At 42.1% G+C, this 24,355-nt stretch overlaps 1 protein-coding gene across 1 annotated transcript in view; it reads right to left on the bottom strand.

The window, feature by feature from the left end:
• Positions 1-1,289: 1,289 nt before the first annotated feature.
• SVOPL (SVOP like) overlaps positions 1,290-24,355 on the bottom strand; it is a 105,746-nt gene continuing 82,680 nt past the window's right edge. Inside the window, exons 15-16 of the mRNA XM_033193330.1 lie at positions 4,736-4,849; positions 1,290-1,625 (exon numbers count right to left, since the gene is read on the bottom strand). Coding sequence (XP_033049221.1) covers positions 1,614-1,625; positions 4,736-4,849 — 126 coding nt within the window. The 3' untranslated portion in view covers positions 1,290-1,613. The remainder of the gene's footprint in view (positions 1,626-4,735; positions 4,850-24,355) is intronic.

Genomic DNA, 24,355 nt, shown 5'->3' with positions numbered 1-24,355 from the left:
GTAAACAGATAATTCCGTCATCTAAGCATTGTTCTATGTATAAAGTACAGGGAGAGTAGATTTAGCGTTATTCTTAAGGGCCCTCGAATTTAGAGGTCAATGAGCATTGGCTGCACCAACTGCATTAGACCCTAACAAGAGAGTCAGCCTATTCTTTGAAGCCAAGCATGAACTTGTAACTATAAAGTCCTAGTTGGCATCTTCTTCCAATAGAAGGCTATTTTATCGACACAAAAATCTGTTTGGTATAACTACCATCAGTTATTTTAGCTAGATCTAAAGAACTTGCTGTAGTGTCTCCATTAGCACTTGCTGCTTCACCTTGCACTTGCCTTCACAGAGAGGTAGGGTCTTGCTCTATGTTAGGTTTTGGCTTAAGGGATTGTTGTGGATAGTTTGATCTATCCAGACCAAACTTTCTCCACATTAGCAATAAGGCTATTGTATTTTCTTATCATTCATGCATTTTACTAAACCAGACCCTTCAAGAACTTTGTGCATTCACAACTTGGCTGTTTGGCATAAGAGGCCTAGCTTTGAGCTTGTAGCTTTCAACATACCTTCCTCACTAAGCTTCATCATTTGTAGCTTTTGATTTAAAATCAGAAATGTGCGAGTCTTCCTTTCACTTGAACATTTACAGGCTATTGTAGGGTTATTTGGCCTAATTTCAATAGTACTGAGTCTCAGGGGATAGGAAGGCCTAAGGAAAAGGAGAGAGAAGGGGGAACATCCAGTAGGCAGAGCAGTCAGAACACACATGTATCAATTAAGTTTGCCTTCTTACATGAGTGTGGTTAGTGGCACTCTCAAAACAATTACAATAGTAACATCAAAGATCACCAATCACCACAACAGATTACCAAAATATGACAGAGACACAGTGAGTACATGCTGTTGGTAACAGTGCCATATATGGAAGCACAATAAAATAGGACAGGCCTGTAATTACATGATGGCGAAAAGTTTGCTGCATTCTTTAATCTTTATCAAGAGAATCAAAGACTCCCCCTATAAAAAAATAAAATTAGAGACAGGGAATGCAAGGGGTAAAATTGGTTTATTCCCTGCTTCTTGGCGATTATGTGTAATACTCATTCTAATTTAAGCATTTTATGAATAAGCAATTTTCATCAAACTATGGAGGCTATAAGTTACATAGGCGAATTTGAATTTGAACTTGATGGCTATTCTAGTTGTTTTGAAAATGATATCATCCCAGGTTCTTGCCTTAGCTACAAAATTTCAGTTCAAGTTTAGCTACAGACCTCATGGGAGAATATCAAATATAAGTTTAAAATTTAGTATGTATTCATATAAAGGTTTACAGACTTGATTTCAAGGAATAAAAGCCATCTCCCCCCCACCATCTCCCTTTCACACCCCTTTGAAAGCTTAAGTTATATTTTATAAAAGTGCTTTATATATTGTCCCTCAAGGAAGAGATCAATATAGAGTTACCTACCCCATTCCCATACATGCCTTTAAAAAAAAAAAAATCACTTTACTAATTACCGAGTAGCATACAGAAGTAAAACCAAGTTTTAAAAAATGCACCGCAGTTCTGAAGATAGAATTCATTTTTTTCATCTGGTAGACAGCTTTGCAGGTCTTCATTTAATTTGCTGGAAGACAGTTATTTAATAGATCAGTAACAGACTTTTAAAAGTCTTGTCCATTCATACTCAGCTGATATTTTAGTAATAGAAGATTCTTTAATAAAAAATTATTAGGAGGGAAGATCCTAGCATTTACCGTAGTGTATCTGAAGATATAATGCTAACTTTTTATTCTAATATAATGCAGATGTCATTTAGAAAAATTCATTTTATATACATTATATATACATTTATAATGTATACATATATACATACATATACACGTGTGTTTATATACATATATATAATTTTTTTTTTTTAGAGACAGGGTTTCACCATGTTGGCCATGCTGGTCTCAAACTCCTGACCTCAGGTGATCCACCTGCTTCAGCCTCCCAAAGTGCTGGGATTAAAGTTGTGAGCCACTGCACCTGACCAATAGTCTCTTTCTAGATAGCGTTTTAGATTTTTAGTTTACCAGACTCCTCAAATCAGAGTTTATTAGAATAGTTGTAACACAGAATCAACACCACTTTAAAATTATTGACCAGGTTGGTTCATCCAAATTATTAGGATGTTGTCTGTGTGTGTTGTTGGAAGGAAGTTAAGATTTTTGACATGTTCTTATAAACATTTCTAGAAGCTGTATTGGTGTCAGTCAGGTGGTTTCATATGGTAACCACTCACAACACTGAAGTAGGGGGAGTGGGTGTGGCTGTGTATTTTAAGATTTTTCCCAAAGACATGTAGCCAGTTAGTGGCAGTCATCAAGGGATATATGCCCAGACAATTGTATGTATTGAACCTACTTGTTTGTTTAAAAGGTTATAAACAATCATGCAGAATCATTTCCCCATAGTGCTAAAACCAAGTCCCAGTCAACAGAAGAGGAAAAGTCTTCTAGGTAGATATGACTTGAATAGGAGATTCTAGATGCTGAGTCAGGTTTCCACTTCTATGTATCATTATTTGCAAAATTCAGTAACACTAAATTCCTATTTCCTTAGTGTTACAGTCTGGTTTAAACTTTAGCCTCACTACAATATTGGTGTGCTCCTTTATACAAGTTGCTCAACTTGTGTCTTAGTTTCCTTATTTGTATAAAGGATCTGATAATCCTTTTGCTTATAATTAAAGGGAAGCATATCGATCATCTAAGTCTCTGGCTTTAAGCACTCAGTGACTGGATCACCTTTCCAAGTAAGGAACCTAAACAAAGCCCTAAATTCACAATTACATAACAGATCACCTAATCTGATTAAAATGCATTATTACATAAAATGCATTTTATTTACAAAAATAAACTAGCCTTAAAGATAGGCAAACTAGGCCGGGTGCGGTGGCTCGCACCTGTAATCCCAGCACTTTAGGAGGCCAAGGCAGGGGGATCTCTTGAGGTCAGGAGTTCGAGACCAGCCTGGCCAACATGGTGAAACCCCATCTCTGCTAAAAATACAAAAATTAGCCAGGTGTGGTGGTGGGTGCCTGTAATCCCAGCTACTCGGGAGGCTGAGGCAGGAGAATCACTTGAACCCGGGAGGCGGAGGTGTAGTGAGCTGAGGTCACACCATTGCTCTCCAGCCTGGGCGACAGAATGAGACTCCATCTAAAAATATATATATATATATATGACAAACTAAGCTTGTTTTTGAGACAGAGTCTCATTCTGTCGCCCAGGCTGGAGTGCAGTGGCACGAACTTGGCTCACTGCAACCTCCGCCTCCCAGGTTCAAGAGATTCTCCTGCCTCAGCCTCCTGGTAGCTGGGACTACGGACATGGCTAATTTTTGTGTTTTTAGTAGAGACGGGGTTTCAGCATATGGGCCAGGCTGGTCTCGAACTCCTGACTTCAGATGATCTGCCCACCTCGGCCTCCCAAAGTGCTGGGATTACAGCTGTAAGCCACTGCACCCGGCTGCCTTTTTAATACTCAATAGTGCCTTCCCTGTATCTACTCACAGAAACAAAACATATCAGTATCAAAACAAATATGAATGCATACAAGGTTTACAATGAGTAGGACGTAGCAGAGAGGGCAAGTCACATTCAGCCACAGAAGCACCATGACTCTATAGCCTCAGGGAGAGATGGCATCTCAGGGTCAACTAAACTATGTGACCAGTGGCCTAACCCAACCATTCTCCCCCTTCCCCATAAGCACACACACACGCCCTTGTAAACCAGCTACAAGCTTTGTGTTGAAGACAGGAAGACATCAGACCCACCCCCTGTACTCGGAGGTGACCATCCTTCACTGAATCCAACCATAAGGGCAGGGGTAGGAGAGGCCCTCTCTTCAACTTTGAGCCTGGAAGGATGTCTTATGTAGGGGTGTATGTGTGCGTCTGTGTCTGTGTGTGTGTGTGTGTGTGTGTGTGTATATATATAATTTTTATTTTTAATGTACTTTGCAAAATAGAGTGAGCAGTCAGTCCTGCTGTTAGTATTGGAAGGCGACTGGCACTGCATTGGAGCTTTTGACTAAGTTCTTCCCAGAGGGACCAGAGGTAAATGAAGCTGGGCCAACACATGAAGACCATGTGACCCCAAGGACAACACAAATAGCTGTTGCAGCTCTGCCAGTCACTTTCAGCTCTGCAGTAAGGCTTACATTCAGATAGAAAAGTGGGAAGGGCAGCTGGGTGCGGTGGCTCACGCCTGTAATCCCAACACTTTGGGAGGTTGAGGCAGGTGGATCACAAGGTCAGGAGATTGAGACCAACCTGGCTAACATGGTGAAACCTCATCTCTACCAAAAATACAAAAAAGTAACCGGGCATGGTGGCACATGCGTGTAGTCTCAGCTACTCGGGAGGCTGAGGCAGGAGAATCGCCAGGAGGTGGATGTTGCAGTGAGCCAAGATCGTGCCACTGCACTCCAGCCTGGGAGACACAGTGAGACTGTCTAGAAAAAAGAAAAAAGAAAAAAGAAAAGTGGGAAGGGTAGAATCCCGAGGCCTCTACAACTGTCACTAGGAAAAAAAAAAAGTTCTTGTTATTCAAACCACAACTTTACAGAAAGAAACTTGGTATGAATTACTAGTTATTTTAACTACAGTGATGCCCATATACCAAGTTCATTTCCTCTGGGCAAAAGTGGTAGTCGAAAAGACTTCAGAGTTCCCTGCATCACTCACCTGGAGGGCCCGTCCTTTGGTTTCAATGGGGAGAGTAAATGCAGAAATGGCACATACAACACAGACAGATGAGAGGAGGCACAGGACCCCCAGTATTGAAGCACTCATAAGAACCTGCAAGTCACAAGAGAATTACTCAATCGATTATGTTCCAGTCACCTCTAAACTGTTCTTTATGTGAAAGGGAAAATACGGAGTCACTTCACTAAGATGGTCCTTTGCAGCCACTCTGCAGGTTGTACCCTTCCTGACAAATTGATTTCTCTGAGCCACTCTGGTGTAGTCATTTTGTGTGATTAGGGCCAAGAGCAGGGACTGGCATTAACACACATTGGCCAGGTAAGACCCCTCTTGGCACCCACCTGTCAGTCATCTCCAGAGCCAAGTTTTGATATCTGGAGAAGATGGGGGATCTGCCCATTTTCCCACCCCCTTTCTCATACCAATTCAGCTTGCTTAACTTCTAACTCTCACTTCATGCTATATCCTCTCTCTGCCAAATATCCATTATCCCTTCAGTCCTGACAGCACGAAACAGGCAAAAGCTTTTTTTTTGGAAGACATGTTATCTCAGGGTCTCTGACAGGATTGCTAATGTGTTTTGTCTGTGGTTATGGAGTTGTGTGACAAGCCTTGTGTGACACCAGAACTCTTTGGTGTCAATTTTTCCACAGTAACTGGGTTTCTGTCCATCTGTACACACGCTTTGGCCTGGATCTTTTCATGCAGATACTGGCTAATTCAGATAACTCTATCTCGTACTTCAGTTTCTCTTGGTCTGTGTTCTTGATAGTTCTCCATTAATCTCACAACGACAGTAAAGTATGAAGTGGTTAACCAACAGCAAAGCTCTCTAGAATCATAGAATAACATATAATTTAGAATGACCTAGCAACTATCTGGCTGAATACAATTTCTTCCCTTTACAGATGAGCCTAGACTAAGTGACTAGTCTCAGTAACTACTTGTCCAAAGTCACATACAGATCCTGACACACAGCCTAGTGTTACCACCACCACTTAGGTTCCCTTATGATACACAATTTGGGAGTATACCTCCTGTGTTTCAGGGCTGCTGCCTTCCAAAACACTACATAATTCCACTCACCATGCAAACAGAACCCACAACATTGATCTCACTAATTATTTTGCAATCGTCCTAGCAAGTTATAGGTACTATGCTGATTTTTCTCCCAAAATTACAATTTTCCCTAAACAGGAGTTCATATAACGTGTGTGTGTGTGGGTGTGGGGGTGTGTGTGTGTGTGTGTGTGTGTTTACTGCTGGAAGTCTCAGAAGCAAGCTCAGAAAAGGGATAGAAACCAAAAGGCCAGGCAGTCTGAGCTAAGATCAGATCGTGCCATAATTAGGCATGTGTCTAGATTCTGTCATTATTGCTACTTCTATTACTGGACACCAAAATTCTCGCCACCACCAGAATAAATCCTAAACTATCCCCACTTTATATCCCTATACCACATTTAAAGTCCTGGGTAGTGTGAGACCCAGAGGAGTTGAGTTTGGGTCACCTAACTGTGTTCCAGCAGCCAGGGTCAGGGAGAGTAACTGCCTAGGCATTCTGGCTTCCCTGAAGCTTCGTAATAAGACTCCACAATCCACTAGATGTTACCAGATATTTTTTCGATAAATTCTACCTAGCTTTACTAAAGTTAGTTTCTATTGTTTGTAAGCAAGAACTCTGAGTCATACCTGATTATAAAAATAATCTTGGAAATGTGTTAAAATGCAGATTTTCGGCCGAGCGCGGTGGCTCAATCCTGTAATCCCAGCACTTTGGGAGGCCGAGACGGGCGGATCACGAGGTCAGGAGATGGAGACCATCCTGGCTAACATGGTGAAACCCCGTCTCTACTAAAAATACAAAAAACTAGCCGGGCGAGGTGGCGGGCGCCTGTAGTCCCAGCTACTCGGGAGGCTGAGGCAGGAGAATGGCATGAACCCGGGAGGCGGAGCTTGCAGTGAGCTGAGATCCAGCCACTGCACTCCAGCCTGGGCGACAGAGCAAGACTCCGTCTAAAAAAAAAAAAAAAAAAAAAAAAAAAAAAAAAAAAAAAAATGCAGATTTTCAGAGACCACTCCAGATTTACTATATCAGAAGTAAAGAGATCTGTTGTTAATCTCTTCTTCTAAAAAGCAGCCCAGACTAGGGATAGAGAGACATTACACAATGACACAAGGGTCAATCCACAATCCACCAAGAAGACGCAGCTATCCTAAAGGTTATACATCAAACAAAAGAACTTCAAACTACATTCAGCAAAACTGTTAGAAATAAAAGGAAAAATAGACATCCACAAATAGTTGGAGACTTTAATACTCCTACCTCAACAATTGATAGAACTATTAGACAGCAAATCAGCATAGAACTTTATGACACCATCAAGCAATGGGATCTAACTGACAGTTGTGGGACAGTCCACCCTATAACAGCAGAATACACCTTCTGTTCAGGTGCCCACTTAACGTTCACCAAGATAAGCCATATCCAGAGCCCTAAAACGAACCTCAACAGATTTAAAAGAATTGAAATCATAGAGTGTGTTCTAGTCCTAAAAGGATGTCAAGCTAAGAACAGGTAACAGCAAAATCTCCAAACACTTCTGTGTAATCCACGCACTAAAGAAGTCTCAAGAAAAATTAAAAATACATGGAATGGAATGAAAACACAACATGTTAAATTTATAGGACAGAGCTACTAAGAACAAAAACAGAGTACTTAGGAATAAACTTAACAAGAAATGTATAAGAAAATTATAACTCTACTAAGTACATAAAAAAATCTATTTCAGTTCTTAGGAAAATACAACCTTATAAAAATGTAATCTTCACCAAAACAATCTGTAATTTTAATAGAAATTAAAATGCCAACAGGATTTTGAAAAAACACGAATTCTAAAGTTAACTTGGCTGGGCAGAGTAGCACGCACCTGCAGTCCCAGATACTTGGGAGGTTAAGGCAGAAGGACCACTTAAGGCCAGGAGTTAGAGGCTGCAGTGTTCTATAATTGTACCTGAGAAGAGTCCCTATAATTGTACTCCAACCTGAGCAACATAGCAAGATCCATCTCTAAAAAAATAATAATAATAAGAGATACAGAAATGTCAAAAGACAAATTACAACAAACTTTTTAAATAAACTGGATTCCTTATGTAGTAAAGTTAATTTGAAAAGAATTAACATATAAAAAATTAGGCAACTTCTGAAAACATGTGGAGGTATAGGGAGTCAGAGAGGCTATTTGCCTAGGAGAAATTAAAGTTGCAGTCGTTAGCAGTGTAGTGTTGGTGCTGGAATAAAGAGATCAGTAAAGCACTGAGTCACAAAATAGATCCAAATATCTATGGGCATTTGGTTTATTATAACAGGGACATGTTTAATCATTTGAGTGGAGACAGACAAGGATGACTGATGGCCTAGGAGCAGCCAGCTAGGCATTGTTTTGTTGCTTTTTAAAGCTAGATCCTTACTTCAGGCCTTGTGTATAAATAAATTATGAAAAAATCAATTTGCTGGGCACTGTGGTTCATGTCTGTAATCCCAGCACTTTGGGAGGCCAAGGTGGGTGGATCACCTGAGGTCAGGAGTTTGAGACCAGCCTGACCAACAAGGTGAAATCCCATCTCTACTAAAAGTACAAAAATTAGCCAAGCATAGTGGTGCACACCTATAATCCCAGCTACTCAGGAGGCTGAGACAGAAGAATTGCTTGAACCCGGGAGGCAGAGGTTGCAGTAAGCTGAGGTCACGCCACTGAACTCCAGCCTGGATGATGGAGCGAGACTCCATCTCAAAAAAAAAAAAAAGAAAGAAAAGGAAAAAAATCAATTTAAAGTTAGATGAAACACTGAAAGCCTCTGAACTTTCAATTTTTATAAATATTTGCAGAAATATGAACAAGTGATGGAGGCCATTGAAGCCTGACAGAAAACAAACACCTTCAGTGAAAATAATTGGTAAATTGACTACATACAAATTTAATATTTTGTTTGCCAAAAAACTTGATCGTAAAACCAAATTAGAAACAACATAAAAACATCTGTAGTATGATGACACATGGCTGATAGCCTGTAGAAAAATTGCAAATTACATTAAAAATTTAATAAAATATAAAAAGATAGTAAATGAAAGCTGCTCAAATTGATTAATAATGAACAACGTGCAAATTAAGACAAGATATAATTTATCGTTCACCAGATTGAAAACGGTTTAAAAACTCACTATCCCTGGCCAGGCACAGTGGCTCACACCTGTAACTGCAGAGCTTTGGGCGGCTGAGGTGGGAGGATCTCTAGCTAGAGCCCAGGAGTTCACGACCAGCCTGGGCAACACACGGAGACCCTGTCTCTACAAATGATAAAAAAATCAGTCAGACACAGCGGCACACACCTGTACTCCCCGCTACTCAGAAGGCTGAGGTGGAAGGATCGCTGGAGCCCAGAAGTTTGAGACTGCAATGAGCCATGATTTTGCCATTGCATTCCAGTCTCGGTGACAGAGTGAGACACTGTCTCAAAAGAAAAAAAAAAAATGCTATCCCTTTTGGTGATGATGAAAACGAATGGATGCTTGTTTAACAATGTGTTTATAGACCTGAATAGTCATTTCTCCAAAGAAGCCATACAAATGGCCAAGAGGTATATGAAAATGTGCTCAACCTCACTGATCATCAGGAAAATGAAAATCAAAACCACAGTGAGATATATCACCTCACATGTCTATCACAAAGACAAGATAAGCTTTAGCGAGAATGTAGAGAAAGGAAACCCACTGTCGGTGTGAAGCCACTACGGAAAATCCTATGGATATTTCTAAAGAAGTTAAAAGTAGTACTACCAGATGATTCAGCGATCCCTCTGCCGGATACACACCCTAAGAAAATAAAATCACCACCTTGGAAAGATATCTGCACTCCCACCGCAAATGCTCACCGCAGCATTACACAGTAGCCAAAATATGGAAACAACTCATGTGTCCACCAACAGATGAATAAAGGGTGATATATACATGCAATGAAAGAAGAGTCGGCCTTAAAAAAAAAGGAAATGGGCCGGGCGCGGTGGCTGACGCCTGTAATCCCAGCACTTTGGGAGGCCGAGGCGGGCGGATCACGAGGTCAAGAGATCGAGACCACCCTGGCCAACATGGTGAAACCCCATCTCTACTAAAAGTACAAAAATTAGTTGGGAGTCATGGCGCTCGCCTGTAGTCCCAGCTACTCAAGAGGCTGAAGCAGGAGAATTGCTTGAACCCAGGAGGCGAAGGTTGCAGTGAGCTGAGATCGTGCCACTGCACTCCAGCCTGGCGACACAGCTGGACTCTGTCTCAAAAAGAAAAAAAAGAAGGAAATGCCATTTGCAACAACATGAATAAGCCTAGAATATATTATTCTAAAAACTAATAATAATAATAATCCAGGCACAAACAGATAAATACTGTATGATCTCTCTTATATGTGGAATCTAAAAAAATCAAAAAATAAAAAAAACAGATACATAGAATAAAACGATTACCAGGGGTAGGGGAAAATGAGAAAATGTAGGGGAGAAAAACAAGAATGTGTTTCTAATAAATTGTTATACTAAGAAGTGCATACATTTTAAAAAATATAAAACATAATTTGATAAGATTGGTCATCCACTTTTAAATGTACATTCTTTGGATCTAGAAATTATTCAATGGACTTTTTCTACAGAATTCTGCTTTTCCCTCCATCATGCTCCTAAGTCACTGCCTTACTGCCCACGTGTCTCTGCCCTATTGTAGAAGCTCTCTCTTAACCACCTCATCACTAGCTCCTTTCCCTGTTTTATGTTTTCGTAGCATTAATCACACCTGATGTATTACCCTACTGTTCATCCCTTGTCCATTCTCCACGAGTATGTAACTTCAAAGAATCAGACCTTGACTATTTTAAAGTGTCTAGAACATAAAAGGGCTCAATAACTATATGTTAAATGATTAAAATAGTTGCACATAAGCTGGGTATGGTGGTGCATGCTTATAGTCCCAGATATTTGAAGGCTGAGGTGGGAAGATCATTTGAACCCAAAGTTTGAGGCTACAGTGAGCCACGATCACTCCTGTGAATAGCCTCTGCAGCCTGGGCAACAAAGCAAGACCCCATTTCTTGAAAAAAAATAGTTGCATGTGGACAGGAACAAAGGCCTGTTGGGCATGATGTTCAGTTTCCCATTGCTTGTAAATAGCAGAAAAAAATAAAATGGAAACAATGTATTCATTGACAAGGTGATGGCTATCTAATTATGGCATATCCATGCCACAGAAATCTATGCACCTACTTAAAAGAATGAGGGTAATCTACATGTACTGACATAAGATTATTAGTGAGAAAAGGCAGTTGCTAGATAGATAGATAGATAGATAGATAGATAGATAGATAGATAGATGTGTGTGTTTATACACAGACATATCTACATATATATTCACACAGATGTAACTATACACTGTAAAGAGGCGTCTGACTCCATCTGACATTTGCTGATGGCCTTTAAGCCTCACTCCTCCCCTTTTCTTTTGTGTTCCACATCTGCACAAGCTTATGAGAAAGCCTGAGTGCTCCTTCCTTTGGTCCTAGCAGGAGATTTAAACCACAAAAGCCCCTGCCCTTGCATAGGCACCCTCACCACAGTTCCACCCTAACCACAGTCCCCTTCCCTTGCTCTCTCAGGCCATTTCTGACCTGCTTGAGAGGTCTGTCCTACTCTCCCAGGACCTCAATTTTGTAAAATAAGGTAAGAAACATTTTTATGCCCTCTTGGTGTGTGTGTGTGTGTCATCATCAGTCTCAACAACTGAACCAAACTTTGAAAAGGGGGTTATCCATCTGCCTCTGCAGGTCACCATAACACAGATACATCTAGATAGATATACAGATATTCATGGAAGTAAATATATCTACAGATGCACATGCATCTATATATAATACATACAACATGTATATAAAACACACATCTATATATACATATATATCCACATATACACAAATATGACTGGAACACACACAGACATGCCCAGAGAGACAAAATATATGTATACGAAAGCATCCGGAAAAATATACCCAGAACTACAAACAGTAATTATCTCTGGTAATAAATTACAGATAATTTTCCCTTTCTTTTTTTTTTTGAGACGGAGTCTCGCTCTGCCGCCCAGGCTGGAGTGCAGTGGCCGGATCTCAGCTCACTGCAAGCTCCGCCTCTTGGGTTTACGCCATTCTCCTGCCTCAGCCTCCCGAGTAGCTGGGACTACAGGCGCCCACCACCTTGCCCGGCTAGTTTTTTTGTACTTTTAGTAGAGATGGGGTTTCACCGTGTTAGCCAGGATGGTCTCCATCTCCTGACCTCGTGATCCGCCCGTCTCGGCCTCCCAAAGTGCTGGGATTACAGGCGTGAGCCACCGCGCCCGGCCAATTTTCCCTTTCTTATAACTTACAGGTCACATTTGACAGTTTAGAAACAAGCAGGCTTCCAAATTAATCCATTTTGGGGGGGGCTCTTGTGATTTGATGGTGACTTCCTGTCTCTAAGTAAAGAATCTTATGGTAATCTCCTCACATTGTTGCTGTACTGATCAATGTATAACCTGCTGACACTTAATAGGGGCAGATGTATTTTAAGATTAGCTAAAGCAGGCTGTGTGCGGTGGCTCACACCTGTAATCCCAGCACTTTGGGAGGCTGAGGCAGGTGGATCAATTCAGGCCAGGAGTTCGAGACCAGCCTGGCCAATATGGTGAAACCCCTTCTCTACTAATAAAAAAATTAGCTGGACATGGTGGCACGCACCTGTGGTCCCAGCTACTCAGGAGGCTGAGGCACAAGAACTGCTTGAACCTGGGAAGCGGAGGTTGCAGTGAACGGAGACTGCACCACTGCACTTCAGCCTTGGTGACAGAGTGAGACTCTGTCTAAAAGATTAGCTGAAGCATGAAATGTTACTAACTTGCACATAGATCTTTATAGCCTGTATGTTGTAGTCTGCAGCTAATGAATGTAACCTCTGTATTATACCCTGCAATGAAAAGAGGAAAACGCTGACGTGAAAGATCTCCTTCTCTTCTTTTAAACTTTCCTGTAAAAACCTTTCTCCTTGTGACAGACTCCAGAACACTCCCAACTTTGTGGTCATCACATTTGGCTTTCGATAAACCTTTATAAAATTATTTCTATCTCAAAAACCTTAATTTCTTTATTCTTTTTTTTTTTTTTTTTTCCTTTAAGACAGGGTCTCACTCTGCTGCCCAAGCTGAGTGAGTGCAGTGGTGTGGTCACGACTCACTGCAGCCTTGACCTCCTGGACTCAAGTGATCCTCTCACCTCAGCCTCCCAAATAGCTGGGACTATAGGCATGTGCCACCACACCTAGCTAATTTTTTATTTTTTGTAGACATAGGGTCCCACTACATTGCTCAGGCTAGTCTCAAACTGCTAGGATCAAGCAATCCTCCCACTTTGACCTCCTGAAGCACTGGGAGTATAGGCGTAAGCCACCATGCCTGGTCAACAGTCTTAATTTTGATGATATTCAGTTACATACTTCTATGTTTGAAGCTCTACAACAAGCATACTTTTATATTCAGGAAACACTGTAAATGACTGTAAACCTTGTTAATATTAAATATGTTAATATAGTAGGCTGGGCACGGTGGCTCACACCTGTAATCCCAGCACTTCGGGAGGCCAAGGTGGGAGGATCACCTGACATCAGAAGTTTGAGACCAGCCCGGCTAACATGGTGAAACCCCATCTCTACTAAAAATACAAAAAAAAGTTAGCCAGGCAAGGTGGCAGGTACCTATAATCCCAGCTACTTGGGAGGCTGAGGCAGGAGAGTCTGTTGAACCTGGGAGACAGAGGTTGCAGTGAGCCAAGACTGTGCCATTACACTACAGCCTGGGCAACAGACCGAAACGTTTGTCTTTAAAAAAAAAAAAAAAAAAGTTAATATAAGAAATAATGAAAAACAATGAACTATTCCTCCAATTCAAGAAGTTAACAATTACCTAAGAAATTAGTGCAACAGAAATAAAAACAAAAGCTTAAATTAATACATTGGAAAATAGAAATAAGTGGGGTTGATAAATTGATGCATGAAATATTTTATTTTAGGAAAAAATAAACCTAGTTAGAAATTAAAGTAAAAAATCATGGCATTAAGGATGTGAAAGAAGGTTGGGTGTAGTGGCACATACTTGTAATCCCAGCACTTTGGGAGGCACAGATGGGAGGATCACCTGAGGCCATGAGTTCAAGACCAGCCTGGCCAACACAATGATACCCCATCCCTAAAAAAGGAAAAAAAAAAATGTACAAGAGAAAATCATCGCTAATATAGAGGAAAGGCAAAGAACCACAAGAGAATTCTCCCCAAAGTTCAATGCTAATAAATTTGAGTGAAGGATTCAATAAAAATGTTTCCTGACATTTACTTAAAAAAAGAGATAAAACTAAGAGAAACAACCAAAGAAGAAACAGAAGGACCAAAGAACCACATTCTCCAAAGTGCCAGGATTCCCTCTTTCACAGATAGCTCTTTCAAACCTCCAAGGAACAGAGTCTAGAGAGAAAAGAAAATCTTCCCATGTCTTTTTAATAAGAGTAGAATGAAGGCCAGGCGTGGTGGCTCACGCCTGTAATCCTAGCACTTTGGGAGGCCGAGGCAGATGGATCACCTGAGGTCAGGAGCTTGAGACCAGCCTGGCCAACACAGTGAAACCTGGTCTCTACTAAAAATACAAAAATTAGCCGAGCGTGGTCGCAGGCGCCTATAATCCCAGCTACTTGGGAGGCTGAGGCAGGAGAATCGCTTGAACCCAGGAGGCAGAAGTTGCAGTGAGCCGAGATCGCACCATTGCACTCCAGCCTGGGGAAAAAAAAAAATGAAATGACAGTCATTCTGGAACCTAACAAGATAAAACACATATCCGCAAACAGTGCCAGTCACCATCCATTTATGAGTAGTGATTCAAAAATGACAAATACTGTCAAATAAATCTCAGTAGTTCACCAGCTGAGGCAAAGGCTCTTGCTGAGTGGGAGTCCTCGCTGGCCACCCAGCATCACAGTCCCAGGGCTCTCCCTCACCACTCTGGCTACCTTCAGGTGTTTTCCATCAACCCCTTGCATCTGCTTCTCCAAGGACTCAAATTCATATTTCAGTAAAATAGTTGAATACAAATAAATTTTTTAAAAAATAGCCAATTAGAAATCATTCACAAAATGTTTTGAGCGCCAGGGCACTCAAGTAAGAGGTATTATGTATGGTAGGAGCAAGGAACACAAAAATTAGCAAACTATGCACACGTCCTGGTCCTTATGGGGAGTAAAGTCTATTGGAAGAGATGGGCAATTACAATATTGTTGCAGTCTTGTTGTCTGAGGTATTACCTGGAGTTCTTGTCTCACGACCAAGAAAATTACGGAGTGTGGACACCAAGGGTGAGGTTGGAGAGAAAGTTACTAAGCGGAAGAGGAAAGTTCTCCACTGTGGAGAGGGGATCCAGAAGAGGATTGCCATTTTTTCAGTTGAATACAAAAGCTTTTATAAGAAACTTTCCTATCTGCGTAACTTCCCTTATCTGTGTAGCTACTTGTGTAACTGCCCTTATCTGTGTAGCTGTGGGCATGTCTCAGGCAAGCCTCACTTCTGTGCAAGTTCCCACAGAGCCCACTGTGGACATGTCTGTGGAAGTGGAGGAAATGTTTCCCCAGGAGCCTGCTCATTACACAAAGAACAAAGGCATTTCTACATTGGGCCTTGCTCCCTTCTCTGTGCAGCTACAGCTTGATTTTTCAGGTTGTTTCTCTGTTTAAAAGAATTCTACAGGCCGGGTGCAGTGGCTCTCGCCTGTAATCCCAGCACTTTGGGAGGCCGAGGCAGGTGGATTACCTGAGGTCAGGAGGTCGAGACCAGCCTGGCCAACATGGTAAAACCCCATCTTTACTAAAAATACAAAAATGAGCCGGACGTGGTGGCAGATGCCTGTAATCCCAGCTATTCAGGAGGCTGAGGCAGAAGAATCACTTGAACCTGGGAGGCAGAGGTTGCGGTGAGCCGGGATCGCACCATTGCACTCCAACCTGGGTGACAGAGCTAGACTCTGTTTCCAAAAAACAAACAAAAAATAGAATTCTATGGAGGACTTGCCTTAACTGTCTGCTTAACTGTTTTTTTTTTTTTCCATTCTCCTCTCTCACTACAATAAATGATATGAAGGAGAAGCTCAAGGTGCCATAAGAGCTCACAGCAGGGAGGCCAGACGGGTTCAGGGAGAGATGTCAGGAGTTTAATTTCAAACATACTGGGTTTAAGATGCTTTTGAGACATCCAGGTGAAAATGCTGGGGAGGTGATCAGGTGGATGAATCTGGAGTGGGAAGCAAGGCCTTGTCTAGAGATAAAAGTTGGGGATTCATGAGTAAGTCACTGGTAACTAAAGTAATAAAATGGATGATATCCTCTCAGTGGAGAGTGAAATAAGAAACTATAAGGTTCTAACATTGAGCAATAAGAAATCCACAACAAAAGAAAGAGTAGAGGAAGACAAGTCACAAAGAGATGTGGAAGCAGCAGCCACAGAGGTCGGAGGAAACCCACAGAGTGCAAGTGAGGGAGCCACCAGAAGGGAACACGGGATGCTGGAGGGAGAGCACGGCCAGCAGTCCCTAATGTGGGTCAAAGGTCAGATGAGATGAGGGACTAAAATGACCTTTGAACCTAGAGACACGGAGGTCACTGGAGACCTTACCAAGAATGATTTTGGTGGAGTAGAGATGGCTACAGCCAGTTTGGAGGAGGTGAAGGAATGAGTAGAAGGCAGGAAATGAAGTGGAAAGAGAACCCTTTTAAGGAGTTTAGCTGGAAAGAGGAGAAAAGCAATAGTGAACAAGGTTGATTTTACAGCTTGGAAGCTGTGGAAGCTGAAGCACATTAAATGCTGATTGGAAGCATTCAGCATCAAGGGATAGATAGAAATCACAGAAGGGCTACCATCATAAACTCAAAAAACTCAAGAAGCTCAAATGAGAAAGTATTAGGAATGCATTCAGTAAGCTGGTTGTTTAAAAATCAATATTTAAAAAAATCCATTCCAAATAGTTATCTGTATTTAGATATCTGTATTTAGATAACTATTTGGAATGGATTTTTTTTAATATCGATTTTTAAACAACCAGCTTACTGAATATATTATTATCTGTATTTAGATAACAATTTAGAACGTTAAAATAGAAGTTATAATGAAAGAAAATAATCTATTCCTAATAACAACAAAATGCCATAAGATGCCTAGGAATAAACATAACAAGACACACAGGATCTATTTGAAGAAAACAATAAGATCCCAGCAAGGGCCATAGGAGGAAAGATTGAACAAAGAGAGAGACAAACCTTGTTCTTGGATACGTAGACAACGCTGTAAGAAAAAAAGTCCATTTTTCCTCTATTAGCCAATACACTGAAAACATTAACAATCAAAATGTTAATAGGATTTGGGCGGAATGTTACTAAGTGTTCTGAAAAAGAGCAATGAAGTAGGTTTTGAACAGCCAGTTTTAAAAAATGTGTATAAATCTCATTAGAGTAATAGAAAGAACTCGTCACTGACAAAAGCAGACAGATCAATGGACGAAAATAGCGAGCTAGAAATAGGCCAATTGTGGGAACATAAGCAAACAGACATTTCTAACCTGTGAGTGAAAAATGGATTTTCAATACATCGTGTCGGAACAGCCGGCTTGCCACTGGGGGAATTGTACAGCTGATTCCGGCACTGGACCTCACGCCTCAATAGACGCCCATGGCTTGAAGAGGGCACGGCAGGGATATCTGGGTCAGAGTCTGGGTTGCATTCACTTTGCGAAATGTGAGTAAGTTGGACACTTATAATGGGGGCACTTCCACGTGTCTATTGTACTTCAATTAAAAGTGTACACTCCCGCCTTGCCCTCTCAAAAAAGAAAATGCCATAGAAGGCCTGGAAGAAAAGAGGTGTGTGTTTTTATAATCCTAAACGCAGACTCCAGAAATATAGAGAAGAAATACTGATACATTGGAGTGTCTATGAACCCCACACAGACAAAGGAGAACATGAACAAGAATGAAAGACAAATAAAAAAACTCTGCAACGTAATTGCCAAATGCAGAATATTTGTAATATGCCAGAAAAATTGCTAAAAATCCTTTATAGACACACCCCCCCGCACACACATTTATATACATACACATTTATCAGAGGCTCTTACAGATTCATGTTTTAAAGACTGAATTGAAAAATGGGCAAGTACCTGAGTGGGCAAGCTAAAAAAAAGATAAATTGCCCAATTACAATATGAATAAGAACATTCAGTACCATTCCTAATAAAAGAAACACTAATTACAATAATCAAGAGGTATCATTCATTGCCAGTGAGATTGGCAAAGATGAAAGACTGGCATCTGTGGCAGATATGTAAAGCAACAAGGCTCTCAGGCACTGGTACAAGCTCGTCCAAGAGGACTTGAGCACAATGTACCAAAATGAAAGCAAGCAGACCCCTTCACCTACCGATCCAATTTCTAGGGATTCACCCTAAGGAGACAATTGCATTATTGGATAAAGATGTAAGCACAGCTGGGCCTGATGGCTCACGCCTGTAATCCCAGCACTTTGGGAGCCAAAGTGGGAGGACTGCTTGAGCCCAGGAGTTCAAGCCCAGCCTCCAACCTGGGCAACATGGGAAGACACCATTTCTACCAAAAAAAAAAAAAAATAGCAGGGTGTGGTGGTGAGCACCTGTAGTCCCAGCTACTCAGGAGGCTGAGATAGGAGGATCATGTGAGCCCAGGAAGTCGAGGTGGCAATAAGCTGTGATTGCACCACTGCCTGCCAGCCTGGGCAACAGAGTGAGACCCTGTCTCCAAAAAAAAAAAAAAAAAGCAAGCACAAGGATGCTCATTACTGTTTTTTGTTTGTTTGTTTGTTTGTTTGTTTTTGGGGGGTGGTTGTGGGGAGGGGGATAGAGTCTCGTTCTATTGCCCAGGATGGAATACAGTGGCATGATCTCAGCTCACTGCAACCTCCACCTCCCAGTTTCAAGCGATTCTCCTGCTTCAGCCTCCAGAGTAACTGGGATTACAGGCACCCACCACCACACTCAGGTAATTTTTGTTTGTTTAGTAGAGACAGGGTTTTGCCATGTTGGCCAGGCTGGTCTCTAACTCCTGACCACAAATGATCTGCCTGCCTCGGCCTCCCAAAATGCTGGGATTACAGATGTGAGTCACCTTGCCTAGCCTTATTATTGTAGTTTATATTAAAATTTTTCTGAAATAGTTGAGATACTCAATAATACAGAACTCACTGAAAAGTAACTTTTGGGATATACATACAATGAAATATTTTTCAGTTTAATGCTTATTTTTTATATTTATGGACATGAAAAATGTCTACAACATATGAACAAAATATCTTTTTCTTCCCTTTCCTTCCTTCCTTCCTTTTCTTTTCTTTCTCCCCTCCCTCTTCTCTGTCCATACATAAAAAAAAGAGAGAGAGAGCAAAAGAGCAGGCTATAAAAAGTACTATGATATTTGGGTGAAATTTATACTCTTTTTTTTCATTTGAACCTACATCACTAACAATGTATATGCATAGTTATACACACATACATAGGAAAATATATTTTAAAAGCCTCATTATAATATTTATCTTTGTTATCATTAAATGGTGAGATATTAGTAAAGTTTCAAGTCTACTTTGCAGGTTTTTATGTTTTCAGGATGGAAGAAAAAAGATGGAGTTTCACCATGTTGGCCAGGCTGGTCTCGAACTCCTGACCTCAGATGATCAACCAGCCTCGGCCTCGCAAAGTGCTGGGATTACAGGCATGAGCCACCACAACCAGCCAGAAATGTAAATTTTTTACGCAGTCAGGTTTACCATCTTTTCCTATATCTTTATAGTGTAACAGAAAGGGTTTTCCAAAATTCTGAAATCTCCTCTTTCATGGCAATAATACATGGCAATGTGAACTGAGAGTTGTCTTATAAGATTGCTCTACCCTTTCCCTCCTCCAATTTACTCTCTATAAGCAACTAGAGTGATCTTTTCATTATCTTTTTATATTTTTGAGACAGAGTCTTACTCTGTCAGCCAGGCTGGAGTGCAGCAGCACGATCCTGGCTCACTGCAATCTCGGTCTCCAGGGTTCCAGCAATTCTCCTGCCTCAGCCTCCCAAGTAGCTGGGACTACAGACGCATGCCACAACGCTAGCTAGTTTTTGTATTTTTAGTAGAGATGGGGTTTCACCATGTTGGCCAGGCTGGTCTTGAACTCCTGACTTCAGGTGATCCGCCCACCTTGCCCTCCCAAAGTGCTGGGATTACAGGTATGAACCACCACGACGGGCCAGAGTGATCTTTTTAAAAAACAAAACTGATCGTATCCCTCATTTGCTTAGAACCCTTAAAATTTTCCCCACTGCTCCTAAGGTAAAATTCTAAAGTCCTTAATATGCCTGGAAGGCACATTCTGTCCCTGCATTTCTCTCCATTTGGCTCGCCAAGGCTATTTTCTATTCCTATAACACATTGATGTCCATCCCACCTGGAGGCCCTCAAGCCAACAGTCGTTCTACTTGAAATGCATTTCCCTTTACACAGCAGTCAGCTTCTCACACTTCAGATCTCAACTCCAATATCACCTTCCCAGAGAGGACTGCCTAAAAAAGCCTGTCAGTCACCCCTTTTACTCATTACCACATTACCTCCAAAGCCTAATCACAAACTGGAATTATTGTACATTAATTGCTTATTGATAAAGTACCCAACTTGAACATAAGTCTCTTGAGGGCAGGAACCTTGTGGTGGTGTGCTGTCAAATGTTCAACAGGTTCTCAAAAAACCCAAGGCCCTGACTTACATCATTTGTCCATTTCCACAGTGCACACACTACCACCATGACTAATTTCAAACAAGGTGACATTAACCAGTTTGCAATTTTTCCTGAAAATTTAACCATCAGCTTTCAAAAGCCAGCCCAGGCCAGCTCCGGCACACCACTGGCACCTCATCTGACTTATTGATTACTGCAAATAAATAGAAATCAACAATGGCAGGCACAGAGGCCAAGTTCAATAAATGCATTGAACATTCAGTTGGGATGAAATAATTCTTGATTCTATGCTAACAAATAGACTGTAGCTAATTGAGTCTCTTTTGGTGCTCTAACTGCCAAACTACATAAGAAGCCCTTGGCCAGGCGAGGTGGCTCATACCTGTAATCCCAGCACTTTGGGAGGCCGAAGTGAGTGGATCACGAGGTCAGGAGATCAAGACCATCCTGGCTAACACAGTGAAACCCTGTCTCTACTAAAAATGCAAAAAGTTAGCCAGGCGTGGTGGCGGGCGCCTGTAGTGCCACTCGAGGCACTACAGAGGCTGAGGCAGGAGAATGGCGTAAACCCAGGAAGAGGCTCAAGAGGCTGAGGCAGGAGAATGGCGTAAACCCAGGAAGAGGCTCGAGAGGCTGAGGCAGGAGAATGGCGTAAACCCAGGAAGAGGCTCGAGAGGCTGAGGCAGGAGAATGGCGTAAACCCAGGAAGAGGCTCGAGAGGCTGAGGCAGGAGAATGGAGTAAACCCAGGAAGAGGCTCGAGAGGCTGAGGCAGGAGAATGGCGTAAACCCAGGAAGAGGCTCGAGAGGCTGAGGCAGGAGAATGGTGTAAACCCAGGAAGCGGAGCTTGCAGTGAGCCGAGATCGCACCACTGCACTCCAGCCTGAGTGACAGAGTGAGATTCTATCTTAAAAAAAAAAAAAAAAAAAAAAAAAAGTCCTCTAAAACTTGTAGAGAATTATTCCAGAAAGAACTTGTTGAACGGTCACCAAAATAGGACTCTGAATTAAGGAATTCTCTTTCCTCCTAACAGAGTCTCTGTTTGTCTACTTTGCTTTCTTCTGAAACCTGAAAGGCTGAATGATTTCAGCTAGAAAAAGCAGAGAAGACAAGCAAATATATTGGAGTTTGTAGGAGGCTAGAAAAAAGCTAGTTCTGCTGAATTTTGGCAGCATTTCAATTTTTTGTTTGTTTTTTGAGAGACAGAGTCTCATTCTGTCGCCCAGGCTGGAGTGCAATGGTGCGATCTCAGCTCACTGCAACCTCCGCCTCCTGGGTTCAAGTGATTCTCCCACCTCAGCCTCCTGAGTAGCTGGGATTGCAGGCGTGTGCCACCATACCTGGCTAATTGTATTTTTAGTAGACATGGGGTTTCACCATATTGGCCAGGCTGGTCTTGAACTCCTGACCTCAAGTGATCCACTCACCTCAGCCTCCCAAAGTGTTAGGATTACAGGCCTGGGTCACCACGCCTGGCTAGCATTTGAACTTCGAAGGGGTGATAAGGTTGAAGGGATGAGGCTGGAGAATTGGGGATGACAGCTATGCGACTGACAACAACGGAAGTGAGTCAGGCAAAGAGACTGCTTAAAAGTTTTGCTAGAGTCACAAATGGGGTTTTCCACTGACATCTCTTTGAGGAGCTTTTATAGAGACTTTAAATGCTTTTCAATGCCTTTTTTGGATGTTGACCCATCTCATTTGATGAAAACGCCATGTGAAGTCTGGCCACAAGGGAGAGGTCTTGGTTGCATTACCCAGATCACAGCCACACACCGTGGAGCTGTAAGGGCCTGTGCTGCAAGCCTCAGGTAAAGCCCAAAGCCATGGATGTGCTGAAAGGACGTTAACCATCCGCAGTAGGTTCCAGCAGTTCACACATCACTGAACCAACGGATGCCTGGTGTTAGGCACTGGGTGCTTTTGTCCCTCCAAAATTCATAGGTGGAATCCTCAATATGATGGTATCACATTTGGATGTGGGACCTTTGGGGGTGATCAGGTCATGACGGCGGAGCACTCACAAATGGAATTAGCGTCCTTAAAAAAAGAGATCACAAGGCTGGGCACAGTGGCTCATGCCTATAATCCTAGCACTTTGGGAGGCCGAGATGGGCAGATCACAGGGTCAGGAGATCAAGACCATCCTGGCTAACACGGTAAAACTCCGTCTCTACTACAAATACAAAAAATTAGCCAGGCATGGTGGCAGGTGCCTTCTGTAGTCCCAGTTACTCGAGAGGCTGAGGCAGGAGAATGGCCTGAACACGGAGGTGGAGCTTGCAGTGAGCCAAGATCATGCCACTGCACTCCATCCAGCCTGGGCGACGAGCAAGACTGTCTCCAAAAAAAAAAAAAAAGAAGAAGAAGAAGTTTGAGACTAGCCTAGCCAACACAGTAAAATCCCATCTCTACTAAAAACACAAAAATTAGTCAGGTGCCTGTAGTCCCAGCTACTGGGAGGGCTGAGGGAGGAGAACTGCTTGAACCTGGGAGGCAGAGGTTGCAGTGAGCCGAGATCACGCCACTGCACTCCAGTCTGGGGGACAGAGCAAGACTCCGTCTGCAGGAGGAAAAAAACGAGATCACAGATGTACCACCCAGTTTAAGAAAGGAAAATTTTTTTTAAACAAAATAAAAATAAAAGAGACCAGAAAAAACTCTTTCCCCTCTTTCTGAATGGGAGGACACAAGAAGGTAGCTGTCTCCAAGCCGAGAAGAGAGCCCTCACTAGAACCCAAACATATGGGTGCCCGATCTTGAACTTCAAGCCTCCAGAACTATGAGGAATATGTTTCTGTTTTTATAAGCCACCCAGTCTGTGGTACATGCTATAGCAGCCTGAACTAAGACACCCAGCTAGGGCTAAAGTGACTGATCTCCTGAAGTTCCTCAGAACAAGTGGGGAGGCAGTCCCTGACCTGTTGGCAGAGGCCTTGCACTGGTCCCTTCTGTATTTCAGTGAATCTTTCATACTTTTTCTTTTCTTTTTTTTTTGAGATGGAGTTTCGCTCTTATTGCCCAGGCTGGAGTACAATGGCATGATCTCGACTCACCTCAACCTCCGCCTCCCAGGTTCAAGTGATTCTCCTGCCTCAGCCTCCCGAGTAGCTGGGATTACAGGCACGCGCCACCAAACCCGGCTAATTTTATATTTTTAGTAGAGATAGGGTTTCTCCATGTTGGTCAGGCTGGTCTCGAACTGCTGACCTCAGGTGATCCATCCACCTCAGCCGCCCAAAGTGCTGGGATTACAGGTGTGGGCCACCACACCTGGCCCTGAATCTTTAATACTTTTGTAGCAAAATTTTCCTTTATTGTTTTCTTGGACTACATACTCATGACTACTATTATTTTTTACTATCATTAGTTTCTAACAACTAAATATCTTAAAATGTTCCTATTTAAAGTTTCTGGGCGGGTGAATTATTATTAATTTGTTTATTTATGAAAGAGTCTTGCTCTGTTGTCCAGGCTAGAGTGCAGTGGTACAAACATAGCTTATCACAGCCTCGAACTCCCAGGCTCAACCAATTCTCACGCCTGAGCCTCCTGAGTAGCTGGGACTATAGGTGCATACCATCATGCCTGTCTGAAACACTCAATTAACTAATTTATTTATTTATTTATTTATTTTGAGACAGAGTCTCACTTTGTCATCCAGGCTGGAATGCAGTGTCACAATCTTGGCTCAGTGCAACCTCCGT

This window comes from Trachypithecus francoisi, unplaced genomic scaffold (assembly GCF_009764315.1).
Source record: "Trachypithecus francoisi isolate TF-2019V2 unplaced genomic scaffold, Tfra_2.0 Lachesis_group4, whole genome shotgun sequence".
Taxonomy (NCBI): Eukaryota; Metazoa; Chordata; class Mammalia; order Primates; family Cercopithecidae; genus Trachypithecus; species Trachypithecus francoisi.
This window is presented reverse-complemented; position numbering and strand designations above follow the sequence as displayed.